General features: G+C 56.7%; 2 protein-coding genes across 2 annotated transcripts; both read left to right on the top strand.

Annotated features, from left to right (window-relative positions):
* Positions 1 to 7,079: 7,079 nt before the first annotated feature.
* On the top strand, positions 7,080 to 7,542 carry CH63R_05315 (uncharacterized protein; the record flags this gene model as incomplete). The annotated part of the gene is made up of 2 exons (XM_018300290.1): positions 7,080 to 7,294; positions 7,410 to 7,542. The coding sequence occupies 2 exons, from the start codon at positions 7,080 to 7,082 to the stop codon at positions 7,540 to 7,542; spliced, it is 348 nt and encodes a 115-aa protein (XP_018161536.1).
* A 943-nt stretch (positions 7,543 to 8,485) lies between these two features.
* On the top strand, positions 8,486 to 11,007 carry CH63R_05316 (Transcriptional regulator medusa-like protein; the record flags this gene model as incomplete). Its single annotated transcript, XM_018300291.1, has 3 exons — positions 8,486 to 8,530; positions 8,685 to 8,868; positions 9,035 to 11,007. The coding sequence occupies 3 exons, from the start codon at positions 8,486 to 8,488 to the stop codon at positions 11,005 to 11,007; spliced, it is 2,202 nt and encodes a 733-aa protein (XP_018161537.1).
* Positions 11,008 to 12,070: the final 1,063 nt, after the last annotated feature.

Consider the following 12,070-nt stretch of genomic DNA (forward strand, 5'->3'; position numbering starts at 1 on the left):
TTACTCGGAGATTTTTGTGTTTTGAAGAGTTGTCCTGTGAAAGGCAGAAAGAGAAAGGACTTGAGGCAGCAGCAGGTATCTAGATCCCTGGTACGTACGGTGCCTTGGGGGGTACTGATGATAGTCTGGCTGATAGCGAACGAGGCGGTACCTAGGTAAAATAAGGCACGTAGGTAGGTAAGTAGGTGGTACCTGTAGGTGTAGGCATAGTGCAAGTGATGGGGACAGAAAGAACGACAACGCGTATATCGCAGGTATTCCTTCCTTCCTTGCTTTCTAGGGATGCTGGTGAGGTCGTTCTCATCCGAAACTCGCCTGATTAATGATGTGAGTGCTGTGCTGGAGTCGGGCTTGACAGCAGCCCTTGCCTTGCGCTATCTGCTGTAAGGCAGGTATTAGTAGGCTTCTTGCCTTGTGTGTTCCTACTTGCAGGTAGACAAAAGATACGTACTGCTCTCGGATAAGATAGAGGGGAGTGTTGGTCCGCGTGTGCTCGCCCTACCTACCCAGGTACCTAAGGTAGGTAGGAACGGGTACCTCATCCACCTAATTAGGACCCCCCTAGGTACATTCGCTCCTACTTTTACTCTTCCTCATACTCCCTTCCGATTCTATCTCAATCATCCAAGATCGTCTCTCCCTCTCGCGCACCCACGCAAGACCATGACAGAATAGACTCGCATCTCGTCACATCTCACAAAGCCACCTCAACTGATTACTACAACTCTGGAATCCCAATCGAGTCTCTCCGGCCTGATCCCACCGCTAGTAACAAACGACACGATGGGGGCACGGCACTATCTGTACCTGTACTCTGCACACCAACAGCATCAAGAGCGGGGAGGCATCCTCTGTGGACTTTGGACGATGGGCCTGGCCATCTCATCTGCGAGATCGACAGCAAGGGCTGTCCCTGTAGTTCTCTTTTTTAGCCGTCGATCCTTGTCTCCCCTCCCCTTCCTCCCTCTTTGGCGCAAGACACAACAACTCGACGAGGGACTCGACCCTTGCCCTCATCCGCCCATGGATCACCATGGGTCAGTCATCCTTCCCACTGCTCGGCTCGCCTTCACCACTACCGAGACTCTGCAACTTGCAAGTCATGTTTGCAACACCACGAGGCCTACCTGTACAGTACAAACGTTTGGTGCGCTGCCTTCGTCTCACTTGCACTCACGCACAAGCTCTTCCTTCCTTCCTTCCCCTGGCCCCAGATGTTAGGGATTATGCCACCGCTTCTTCAAATGCTTATTGACCACAGCTTCAGTCGACACACTCGACGACGACAAGCCTTGCCCGCCTCACCCATGTTACGCTGCTGTCCCATTCCTTGCCGTGTAACAGCCAATCGCCATCTGATTCGTCATCCCGCCCATTGGAACGCAGGGAAACCCAGGCGCACTTTGTCCAACTCCAACTCCAGGACCTCGTGAGGGCGTGACTCTAGCCTCCTCCTCCTCCTCTTCCTCTTCTTCCTCCTCCTACGCCGCTTCGCTTCCTGTCACAAACGCCACTCGCCGCCACCTGCGCTTGTATCGTGTCCTGCCGCCCTGGGACATTTTCCGTCAGCTGCGCTGCGCGTCTTGGCATGGCGATGGAATTGCAAAAAAAAAAAGAAGTGCTCCCTGTCACTCGTACTATCGTCATACTCGAATACGTGCTCTTCCGATTCCGTCTCGCCCGCCAATCCAAACGTCGTCATGAGCCAAGTAAGTACCTGTGATGAATGAGACTGAACGCATCTTTCTCGCTGTGGGCACCCTTCTTTTGCATGGCCCGCGCCCGCATCTCTGGACCGAGCCCAGCGCTGTGGCGTTTACCCGCGTCCTGGCCATCGACTGCATCGGTGTTCACTCCCACGCTCTGCTGCGGTTTAGAGGCGACACCAGCGTTTTCGACAAGATAACGTTTCGGCCGATGCCATGTTCAACAGCGTATAGTACTTGTATAGCATACAGGTAGAACGCCGTCTCGGAAATCCACCGGCCTTTTCCAGACCAGGCAACCCACGTTGAATATAAGACCGCAACCATTCCCCCGCCATCGTCGACGTTGAGCCACCCCCTTCCGTGTCCTAGTCTTCTGTACACCGAGCCGGCTCCATCATCCGACGCTAGCTGTCATTCAGCTAGCCAGCGCTTGATTTCGACTCTTTAGAATACATTCACGTCTGCTCGCATCAGTGACTGGGCATTGATCCTTTCAGAAAATATAGAGAAAAGAAATAAAGAAGACAACCCCCCGCCCCTCCTCTGGTTCCCGAGGGCGATCCCTTTTATCGTATTTCGCTCTGCGGCTCTTGTCGAATACCCCGCTCTCACGTCAAGTTATCGCCGTCAACAGAGACCTTGGGCGCAATCGTCTCAGACACGGGTCTCACGCTTGTTGCCTCTCCGGCCGACACATCCGCTAGGAACCAGCCGACGCCGACCGAACTCACCGCGTCTGACTAGCAGTTCTGTCTGTCCACTAGACTTACCGCAAATAAGGCCCATCCAACGGGGGAGCCACTACGAACTGTATGTCCGTGCCTGACATGACAGCGAGACACGGGCACTACGGGGACCAAACTGAAGTTGACGTGTGTGCAGAGGCAGCAGCCCAGAACAGACGCATCTTCCGCACTATTCGTTCCCGCACAAGACAATAACGCCAACTCGCGGGCCACGCCGCCATCCTGCCAAATCCAAATCCAAATCCGTAAGTAAGTCTTGAACTCTCCTTTGGGGAATCAATACACGCGTTCCTCCGGATGAGCCAGGCACAGATGGGTGTGGTGTGTTCATCCTTTCCCATCCTTTTCCCACTCCCATACCCCTCTACGCGTGGCAAGGCTCCTCAGCGGGAGTGTGCCAGATGGACAGATGGATGCCCTGGATTACCACAATAGTCCGGTGGCAGCTTGAACCAAAGGGCATTTAAACTTGGATCGGAGAGGTCAGCGTCATCCACGAGGCATGCTGCTGCGGACCACGCCTCAGCTTGAGCCCCTCCCCTTCCGACAGAGCATCTCATCGGCGCTCACGGCAAAGCGGGCTCTCGGCATTGGCGCTTGCTCTGCCTCGGCGACCCCCAACACACGGAACTGCCCCCCCGCCCGCCCACCCACACGCTTTGAGGTGGTCAGTATGAAAGGGCGCTCAGCTGAGCTGGGCTGGGGGGCCTGCTTGGGCAGAAACGACGGGGATTTGTTGATCTCGTTCAATTTCCCTGGGCCTGCAGAAAACTGCCAAGCTTTATTGTTTATTGGACCACCCATCCCCGACAGGCGTCGCCGTCTGGCCTGCTTCCCGCCCGTCGATCATCCCGTCTCTAGTTGCAGCTGCTTTGGCTTCCTGCCGCACTGCTGGCTGCAAGGGGGGCGGGTGAGTGGCGTGGCTGTCAGGACGAGGACGAGCCCGATAGTGTCCTAGGTACTCTGTACAGGAGAGGGAGTTTAGAGGCCTCTCAAAGCAGTGAAAACCTGGCCTGACTCTAGTGTATACGGATACACCCACGAGGCATGCTGAGCTTCACAGGCAGACAAGACGACTTGGACGCAGAACCAGGCACCCAGGGACCCCGTGTAATATCTGCAATCTCCTGGTCTTATGTCTTTCCCTCCTTCTCCCTCGATGATCCGACCCGACAAACTCTCTTCCACCGCCGAGGTTGCAGTCGCGCTATTCTACAGCGGGAGAGTGAACCCACTGATCGCCCCTGGGGCCGAGTGGCCTCACCTGCACTATCGGCATTTTGGGCTGATCAATAACTAATCACTGTGCACAGAGTCGAGAGAGAGAGAGAGAGTATAGTGTTTGTGTGTGTCAGTGACGGGAACCAGAAAAAAAGGCAGAACTGAACAAGGCCAGGGGGGCGGCAGTAGCAGCAGCAGAAGCAAGCAATCAAGCCAGGGCAAAAAAGCCAGGAAAGCTCCGAGATCAGCCCCCCCGTCCTCCGCTTTAACAACCGACCGCCGGGACGCACGCGTGCACTCCTCGAGACGGGGAGAAAGAAGCAAAGGAGACGGACGAGACGGCAGAGGCGAGCAGCGAACGGGCTGATCTGATCCCCAAAACAGAGAGGTGAGAAAACATCCAATTACTTACTTCACTGCCGCTGGTGCTCCCTCACCACATACACGTACACACATACACATACCTACGTACACGGTACCTGTCTACCTACCTGTCGACAAGAAGCCTTGTTCCCGTCGGGATAATAATTTGCGGCCACTCCACAGCGGCATCAGAGATCGTCATTTGGCAGATGCGCCCCCGGAAGCCCAAGCAGCCGAGGCGACTCGGACGAGTAATTTGACCCCAACGCCCTTTTTTTCATTGCTCCCAAGAAAGTTAGATACTAGTCTGTCCGTACTGTGTCCAGATAGCTCCGTCGGGGCTTGACATCCTCCGTGGATCGCCATCCGACTCTCTCATCTCGGCCGCGGACAACACCGGCCCCCATCCCAACGCTCTCCGGGCTCTGCCGTTGGTTGTTGTACGCTCCGACCAAGCATTTTGTTCTGTTCTTTTTTGTTCCTGTTGTTGTTAGTGTTGTTTATCCATTCAATTCCCTCGTCACTCTTCAGAAGTTCAGCCAAGCCAAAGGGGGGAAAGCGGGGGGCCTGCCGGATGCCAGAGACTCAGAGACAGTCTTCCTCAGAGCACACCACGCACGGCGCCCACGCACGCCACTTTCACTGCATCTCACCTCGCGGGTTTGGGAGCAGATGCAAGTCCTACCTTGCCTGTTGCATCCCTTCGTGCGGATCTCCCGGTCTCCCCTTTTTCTTTTCTTCCCTCAGACCTGGTTTCCCACCAGTTCCCGGTCCGTGTCTAGGAATACAAGCAAGATGCATCCCTTTCCAGCCATGGGCTCACCGGCCTGGAGTCTTGTCTGGCTGGTTGCACCCTTTCTCCCTCGCTCACCTTTGCTCACACCTTTCTTACTCTCTTCCTCCTCCTCTCTCCCCTCACGTCCCCCCCCCCTCCATCCTCCCATGGCACGAGCGATCGGGCCTGGTGTACTGAGTTAACGTGGGGAGCCCGAGACTGGGGTATCCCTCCTGTAGATTCGCAACTTGTACATTGCTTGACAGGTCTTGTGCAAGGTTGCTGAGGGGGGAGGGATGAGGAGGGGGGCGGACGGACGCATGCAAGGGTTCAGCCGGTCGGTAGTATCCCAAGCCAGATCCAGTGACACTGGAGCGTGCCGCTTGTATCCCGATTGCACCGTCTACCGCCGCACCCCCTCCATGCCGTTAGACGGGCCCCGGTCCGTCCTAATCCTGGCCACATGCCACAATCGGCCTATGGCTGTTCCTCTCGTTCATCCCAACCCTTTCAGCTCATTGGGCTCGTTGCAGCTGCTCACGGGAGCTATGGCCAATCACCGCTAACTCATGGTTCGCAGACGTCGACACCGGCAGCAGCTCTACACACTGCTGCTGATCAAGACACGCCCACGAGACGCACACATACACACACACACACACACACACACACACACACTCACTCACTCACACCCTTCTTTCTCTTTTTCGCCCTCCCCGTATCTATTCTATCTATTTGCCTTGGCTATCCATCCCTTCGCTCAAGCTCTCACCCAAGAGCTCTGTTTCTCTTTTTCTCTTGAGGTACCTCGTCCATCTTGTTCAGATTTGACGACGATACCGACTTTGACGCGACTACTGCACCCAGTAATACAACACCTGTCGCTCTCCCTCCCTCTTCTTCTCTCTACCCGTGTGCACATAACTAATTGTGTGCACGTAGTATCCGCAGTAACTGTACGTCCGCACATCATCTGTATGTACGTACATAACATTCGCACCCGGGCACCATTTCTGCGCTGCTGGTGTTGCTACTCATCGAAAGGGGGGGACGATCCTGACGAGTAAGACTCCTCCATGGTTCCTTTTTCCTTTTCTCAATTTCGCACATTCTCTCTCTCTTCGCTCTCTCTCTCTCTCCTATTCTACCCTCGACAGAATTCATAGCCACCTGCCAGTTCCTCAACCTCACTTGCTCCTGGCCATTTGTCATTCCCCTTTTCCTGCAACCTGCAACAGCTGTTTCCTTATTATCCTATTTCCAAAGGGCTTGTTCTCCTCTTTCGGGCTCCTTGCATGAGAGACTCCTCCTTTTGCTTCTCTGGTGGGGGGGAATTTCCCTTGCACCACAGCTCCGTGTTTTGCTTCTGGAGGGAAGCGGATGGCCAAGCTCTTTCGCCGTGTTCGAGTAGCATACCAGAGGAGCAGCACATGAACATGGTGGCAGCCCTATCCCGCATGTCCCTTGCCAACCCCCCTTCCCCCCCAGCTTCCCTTTCTCTCAAGTGGCTCCCCCGTGTCTGGCCAGCCAGCTGAGGCAGTCTTTTCTATACATCGTCATCATCATCATCGCCCACAGTCACTGCCACTCACCCAATGAACGACTGGCTCCCGCTCCCCCCACCCATTCTCTCCAGATCAATGGAACCTTGCAGCTCATAAGACAACTGGAATCTCGCATCCCCAACGGTGTTTCTATCCCTGTCCCGGATCTGCCAGTGCTTTTACAGGTTATACTATCTACACCGTACCTTGAGTCCTGAGTACTGCGAACTGGCTTGCTCTTCCGGTACCCTTTCACCACCACCCACCCCTCCCCCGTCTCCATCCCCACAAATGCCATCCAGCCTTGGATCGCTCCTTGGCCGTTTCTTCCTGCACCAAGAGGTCACCCGTAGACCGTACTGCCTGCACTGACCAGGGAAGGAGACAGAGCCCTCCTCCAAAAGAAACGACGAGGGGTGCTACTGTAAGGGAGGGCTGTCGGGATTCTCAGTACAGAGCTATTGGTGCGTGAGCTTCCTGTTAGTGCGGCAAGCGGAGGAAAAGCAATATCCATCTGAGCAAGGTCCCTCCTGTTTCCTCTCCGCGTGGATCTACCCGGCCGGGTCCTCTCGTCTTGCGTCGCCACATACTCGTCGCCTCTCCCCTTTGCACTCATAACAACACGTACCTCGAGGGGGTCTGCAAGGAGACCGACTGACTGCCTGCCTTACTGTCTGTTACTGTGTCTTTCTGCCGTCTGTGCATCGAGCCTCTGCGAGAAATGCAACAACACTTCTCCGTACCTCGCCAACATTCCTCATCTACCTCCTTCACCCCCGCAACAAAATCAGCGACAGAGTCTGACTTTCTGAGTCCGCGTCTCTCCCCCTCCCTCTCCATCTCTTTCCTCTACTTGCAGTCTCTTCATTCTGATCTGGCATACCCGGCCTTTCACCACCACTCGACGACAACGACAACGTTTGGCGGCTGTCTGTGGTAGGCCTCGCACGTCTGCTGCCTCTGGGTCAAAGGGAAACGCACAAGTGCTGCGGGTTCCTGGAACTTGTTTCCTTTGGAGCTTGTTTCTAATCTCTCTTGTTCTCGCGAACAGGTTCGTCGTCCGTCTGCGCAACGAACAAACAAACGAAGCTCGGTCCAGCTCCACACACCCGGCATCGCGAACCACTATCAGTCCGTTTGTCGACCAGCGCCGAACCGTCATTGGACACGGTCTCAACGGTTGAGTACGTGACGTCCCCCCTCTTCCTTCTGCTTCTATCCTCCGTCTGCAGGTACTGGGGCAGGGCGACGAACTCCAGCAGGAAGCCGTTGATGGTTCGCGCTGCGGCTTGCCGTTCAGCCAGCAGTTGTCGCTCAAGATCTCTGACGCTCAACCATATGAGAGAGGAGAGAAAGAGAGAGACAGAGAAAGACAGAGCATCCCGGCTGACCTGCATTCCACTCAATAGACCAGGCACGGCATCTCTTAGGCGGCAACCACCGCGTTGGAATTCTTGGGTCTCCCGGGAACTTGATCTCAGACTTTGGTTTGCCAGTACCCCAGCGACCAATGACAGCTGCATTGCTCTGAGTCCTCGTTGCGAAATCCGCCCTCAAAGAGCTGGGTCTTGGTTTAAGATCGCCAGCCCTAGGTATTCTCTCACGCAAGCCTTTCCCAACTCTTCCATCCTTCTCGCTCCGACGTCCTTCATCCTGCTTGATCGGGCAACGCAACGTCCACCAGAGCCGGTATTCTTCCAGCTCTTCAATTCCAGTCGCGTCAGCCTCTTTTTTGCAAATCAGGGTAATAAATCTTCTCTTGTTTTTCCCCCCAACGCCACTAGCCGGCTCAGAAGCGCCATCCAGACATAATTCTGAGTACGGTGTCTCATACCAAATCCTGCCCGGAGAATCTTCTGAGACTGACGCTCCTCTATTAGGGATCCATCCTCCCTTCACTCGCACTTGTCCTTGGCCTGTTCGATAACACTGAACTGGGGAGGGGCTCTAATCACCGCAAATCTCAAGACATATCCTCTCTCCCTTTCTCCCTTTGTCCCTCGACGGTCCCACAAGGCCATAGTCTCTCTTCCTGTCGTTGCAACACCGCTCCCGAAACAGTGGTTTGCATTTTCCCGACACCAAACCAGACATCCTTTCCCAAGTGCACCCTTTTCTACAGCTTGAATGTCTGCTGCGAAGTTTGACTGTGCTTCCTACAAGCATTTCGAGGTGAGTCAAACCCTTCATCACAGCGCGGAACCGAGTCACTCCCGAGACGTTGCTGGTGGAAAGCCATCGCTTGAAGTGCTCGGCCCGTGCTGGATCAGTCCCCTATGAAGAGGTCTTGTAAGGCTGACGAGATATGCTTCGCTCAAACAAACAGCCCGACTTCCACCCTCAGAGGCCCATCATCATTGGCGAGGAAGGCCTCGACTCGCCCGAGACGGTGACTCTCAAGTACGAAGAGGCAGTTGCGCGGGCAAACGGAGACCTTCGGGGCGACTCCCCGCCAGGTGGTCTCCTTCCCATGTCCCACTACGGGAAACAACAGCCTGGCACAATCCACGGTAAGTTGGAATTGCTATTCCGTCCTCCTCTCTGCATCTTGTCGCGGAGGTGGTCAGAAGAGGACACCGCCTGATGTGAGGCCGTTCTGGCCTGAAGATGCGACAGTCCTTGGAAGCAGCACCCCCTCTCCCGGCCACTCTTACTGACACGGTATGTTTGCCACAGGGTATGATGCGACCCGTGGGTATCAGGATGCCGCATACCAGCAATATGGTCAGCAGAGCTATCCTGCCCAGCACGGCGGTGCGGCTCAGCTCACGGCGGCTCAAATGAACCAGGACGCCTTTGCAGCAAACAGCGCAGTCGGATCATACATGCCGGTGGGCGTGGGTCCGTCGGTGGTGTCCTGTCAACCGAGCTCGGGTATGGCTGGCACAAAGGTCATGGTCAAGGTGTCGTCTCCGTACGATCTGCTCAGCGTGGCGCCCTACTTCTCTCTCGTCTTCGGTGCGCAAAAGGTGTCGGGACATACCATCAAGGACGCCCAGGACAGCACCAGCTGCATGCTGACCATTTCGGCCGAGGCGCCGCCATTTGGGGTCACCAGCTGCAACAGCGACAACGTGCCGGTTACGCTGCTGATTGAAACCGAGAGCGGCGAGGAAGTCTCGAGGACGGCGGCAGGCCAGTTTGTATATCACGACGCAGGCCCAGGTGCTAGCTCGGACGACATCACGAGGAAGGTGTCCAAATCACCTGAGCAACAACATCACTCCCCCAGGTCAGCAAGCACCCAGCTCGGCAACGAAGCCAGTACAAATACCGCCTACGACTTTGCCACGGCTCCGCATCAGCCGGCGCCCTCTCCCTATGGAAACAACAACTTTTCGCAAGACAACAGTAACAACGGCAACATGCTCAGCGCCTATCGAACAAACTCCTTTGCGGAGCAGCAGCACTACTCTCGTGCGGCGCCGCCGCCGCTCCGGCCACCGATGCCTGGGTGGCAGGCATACGGGAGAACGCCGGGCCCGCCCATCACGCATACGCAGATCTCCCGCCCAAGCCTGACGCCGCTGCCCATGCCGTCGGCGACAACCCCCCAGCTCGTCCGGACCAGCTCCATCCCCAGCTCGCCCGGCGGAGGACAACAGGCGGGCTACAACCACTGGGGCTCGTATTCCAACAAGGCGGTGCTGAAGATTGTCGGGAAGCTCGACAGCATGGCAGTGGACTGGTCGCCGGAGGAGTGGTCGAACCGGCGTCGCATTGTCATGTTCAACAAAAAGCAGTCGGGATCCACGCTGACGACGTCGTTCCGACCCGTCAACGTCAACGAGCGCCCCCCCAACAGCATCTGCATCAGCTGCATCTGGTGGGCCGAGAAGAACGAATGCTACGTCACGTCCGTGGACACCATCTACCTGCTCGAGCAGCTGGTGGTGGCCCCGGCCAGGTTCACGGTCGAGGAGAAGAACCGCATCCGCCGCAATCTCGAGGGATTCCGTCCGTTGACGGTCAGCAAAGCCAAGGCAGACTCGGAGGAGTTCTTCAAGATCATCATGGCGTTCCCGAACCCCAAGCCGAGAAACATTGAAAAGGACGTCAAGGTCTTCCCGTGGAAGATCCTCGAGTCGGCGCTGAAGAAGATCATTGGCAAATACAGCGCCAGCCCCTCGTCGACGCTCCCAGCCTCGCACCTCCTGACACCCACGCCCGTCAGCGCGTACCCCCCGCCCCTTCCGACGCCGCCGGCACCGACCGTGGCACAGGACCATGTCAGCGCGTATGGTGTCCCGTCACAAGTGCACGCGGATGGCTTGACCTCACCGAGATCCATCACAGGGAGCAACCAGAGCTGGCCGGCTTACTCGACGGGGCCACCGCGCAATCTCTCGCCGACGCTCACGGCCGTGTCCCCTCGACAGTCTGGACTTCGCCTGGCTGCGCCTCTACCCGCCGTGACAGGCTACGACAACCGGTCGATGGCGACGCATTCATACGGCAGCGGGCTGCACACGCCACTGGGGAACCATCACACCCCACCCATGGCCCCTGGACGATGGGACCCTACCATCCCGGCCATGCACGCGCCGACAACATACGCGGAGCAGTATCAGTCCATGAGCTCCCACCATGCCCCCGGCCATCAAGTCTACGGTGGTGACGGATACGGGGATGGAGCGCAACGGGCGTGAAGCTGGGAGGGCCCGCTGTCGCGAGAGTGCGGGAAGGGTGTGGCATGGAAGGCTGTGGGCCAGGTGAGCGGCCAGTTGGATTCAAAGGGCGAGGTGCTTCGCGTCTTGTGAGGCGCAAGCGTGATTGCCCCGACGAGACGCCAATGTCAAGATGACGGGAGTGAGTCACTGCAACCTGTTACTGCTTCTCCCGGGCGGGCCATGGAGGGGGGTGGGGCAGGAAGACGCCGAGCAACCGCGTGGACGATGAGCATGAGATCAAGAGGAGGGTCTCGTATGGGAAGCAAGCGACAAACAGGAGGGAAAGGAGGAGGAGGAGGAGGCATCAAGAGACGTCGTTGACTTGATTGGGGAGGGCAGACTGCCAGTTCCGACAAGTGGGGGGTGGATATCGGAGTCGAGTGCGAGAAGAGAGAGAAAGAGAGAGAGAGAGAGGTTTTCTTCCCCCTGTCACACACACACACACACATTCTCTCTCTCTCTTACTCTCTCACTCTTGTTCTCCAATCCCTGTCTTTCCCACGGTCAGGCTTGTGTTTGTCTTGTCCGTGCCGGTGTGGATGGGTGGGCCCCCCCGGCCCGGGGTTGTCAGCTGCTGTGGCGCAGACCAATTGGCGCTTCCGAAGTCGAATCCACTTTTCCCGATTTAGACGAAGCCGGCGAATCACTGGCGCCCCGCTTTCGTCCGCCGCATCGCCCGCTCCATTTCCCGGCATCGAGCAGGAGGGAAGGAGCCACGGTCTTCGACACACTGCGCATCTTTTCGGACTCGAATCCTTGGTCTGCCCTATCATTTCGTCAGTTGCGGTCATACCTGTAGATGTACAGCGCATCTTTACAGCGGACAAGCATCAGAAGGGCCGGGGAGGGCGGCGGCATTCATCATGGTTCGACATCACCACTACTCCCCTCCCCCCCGGCTTATCGCGAAAGCACCTCGTCTATCTGCACCTCGATAACGGATTCGAGCTCCGAGCCTCGCTACATACCACCCTATTGGCTGCACAGACGGTGCATGATGGGTTGGGGGGAGTATCTGGTGATCGTCTTTTAGAGGGGGTCG

The sequence above is a fragment of the Colletotrichum higginsianum genome, chromosome 3, assembly GCF_001672515.1.
Source record: "Colletotrichum higginsianum IMI 349063 chromosome 3, whole genome shotgun sequence".
Lineage (NCBI taxonomy): Eukaryota > Fungi > Ascomycota > Sordariomycetes > Glomerellales > Glomerellaceae > Colletotrichum > Colletotrichum higginsianum.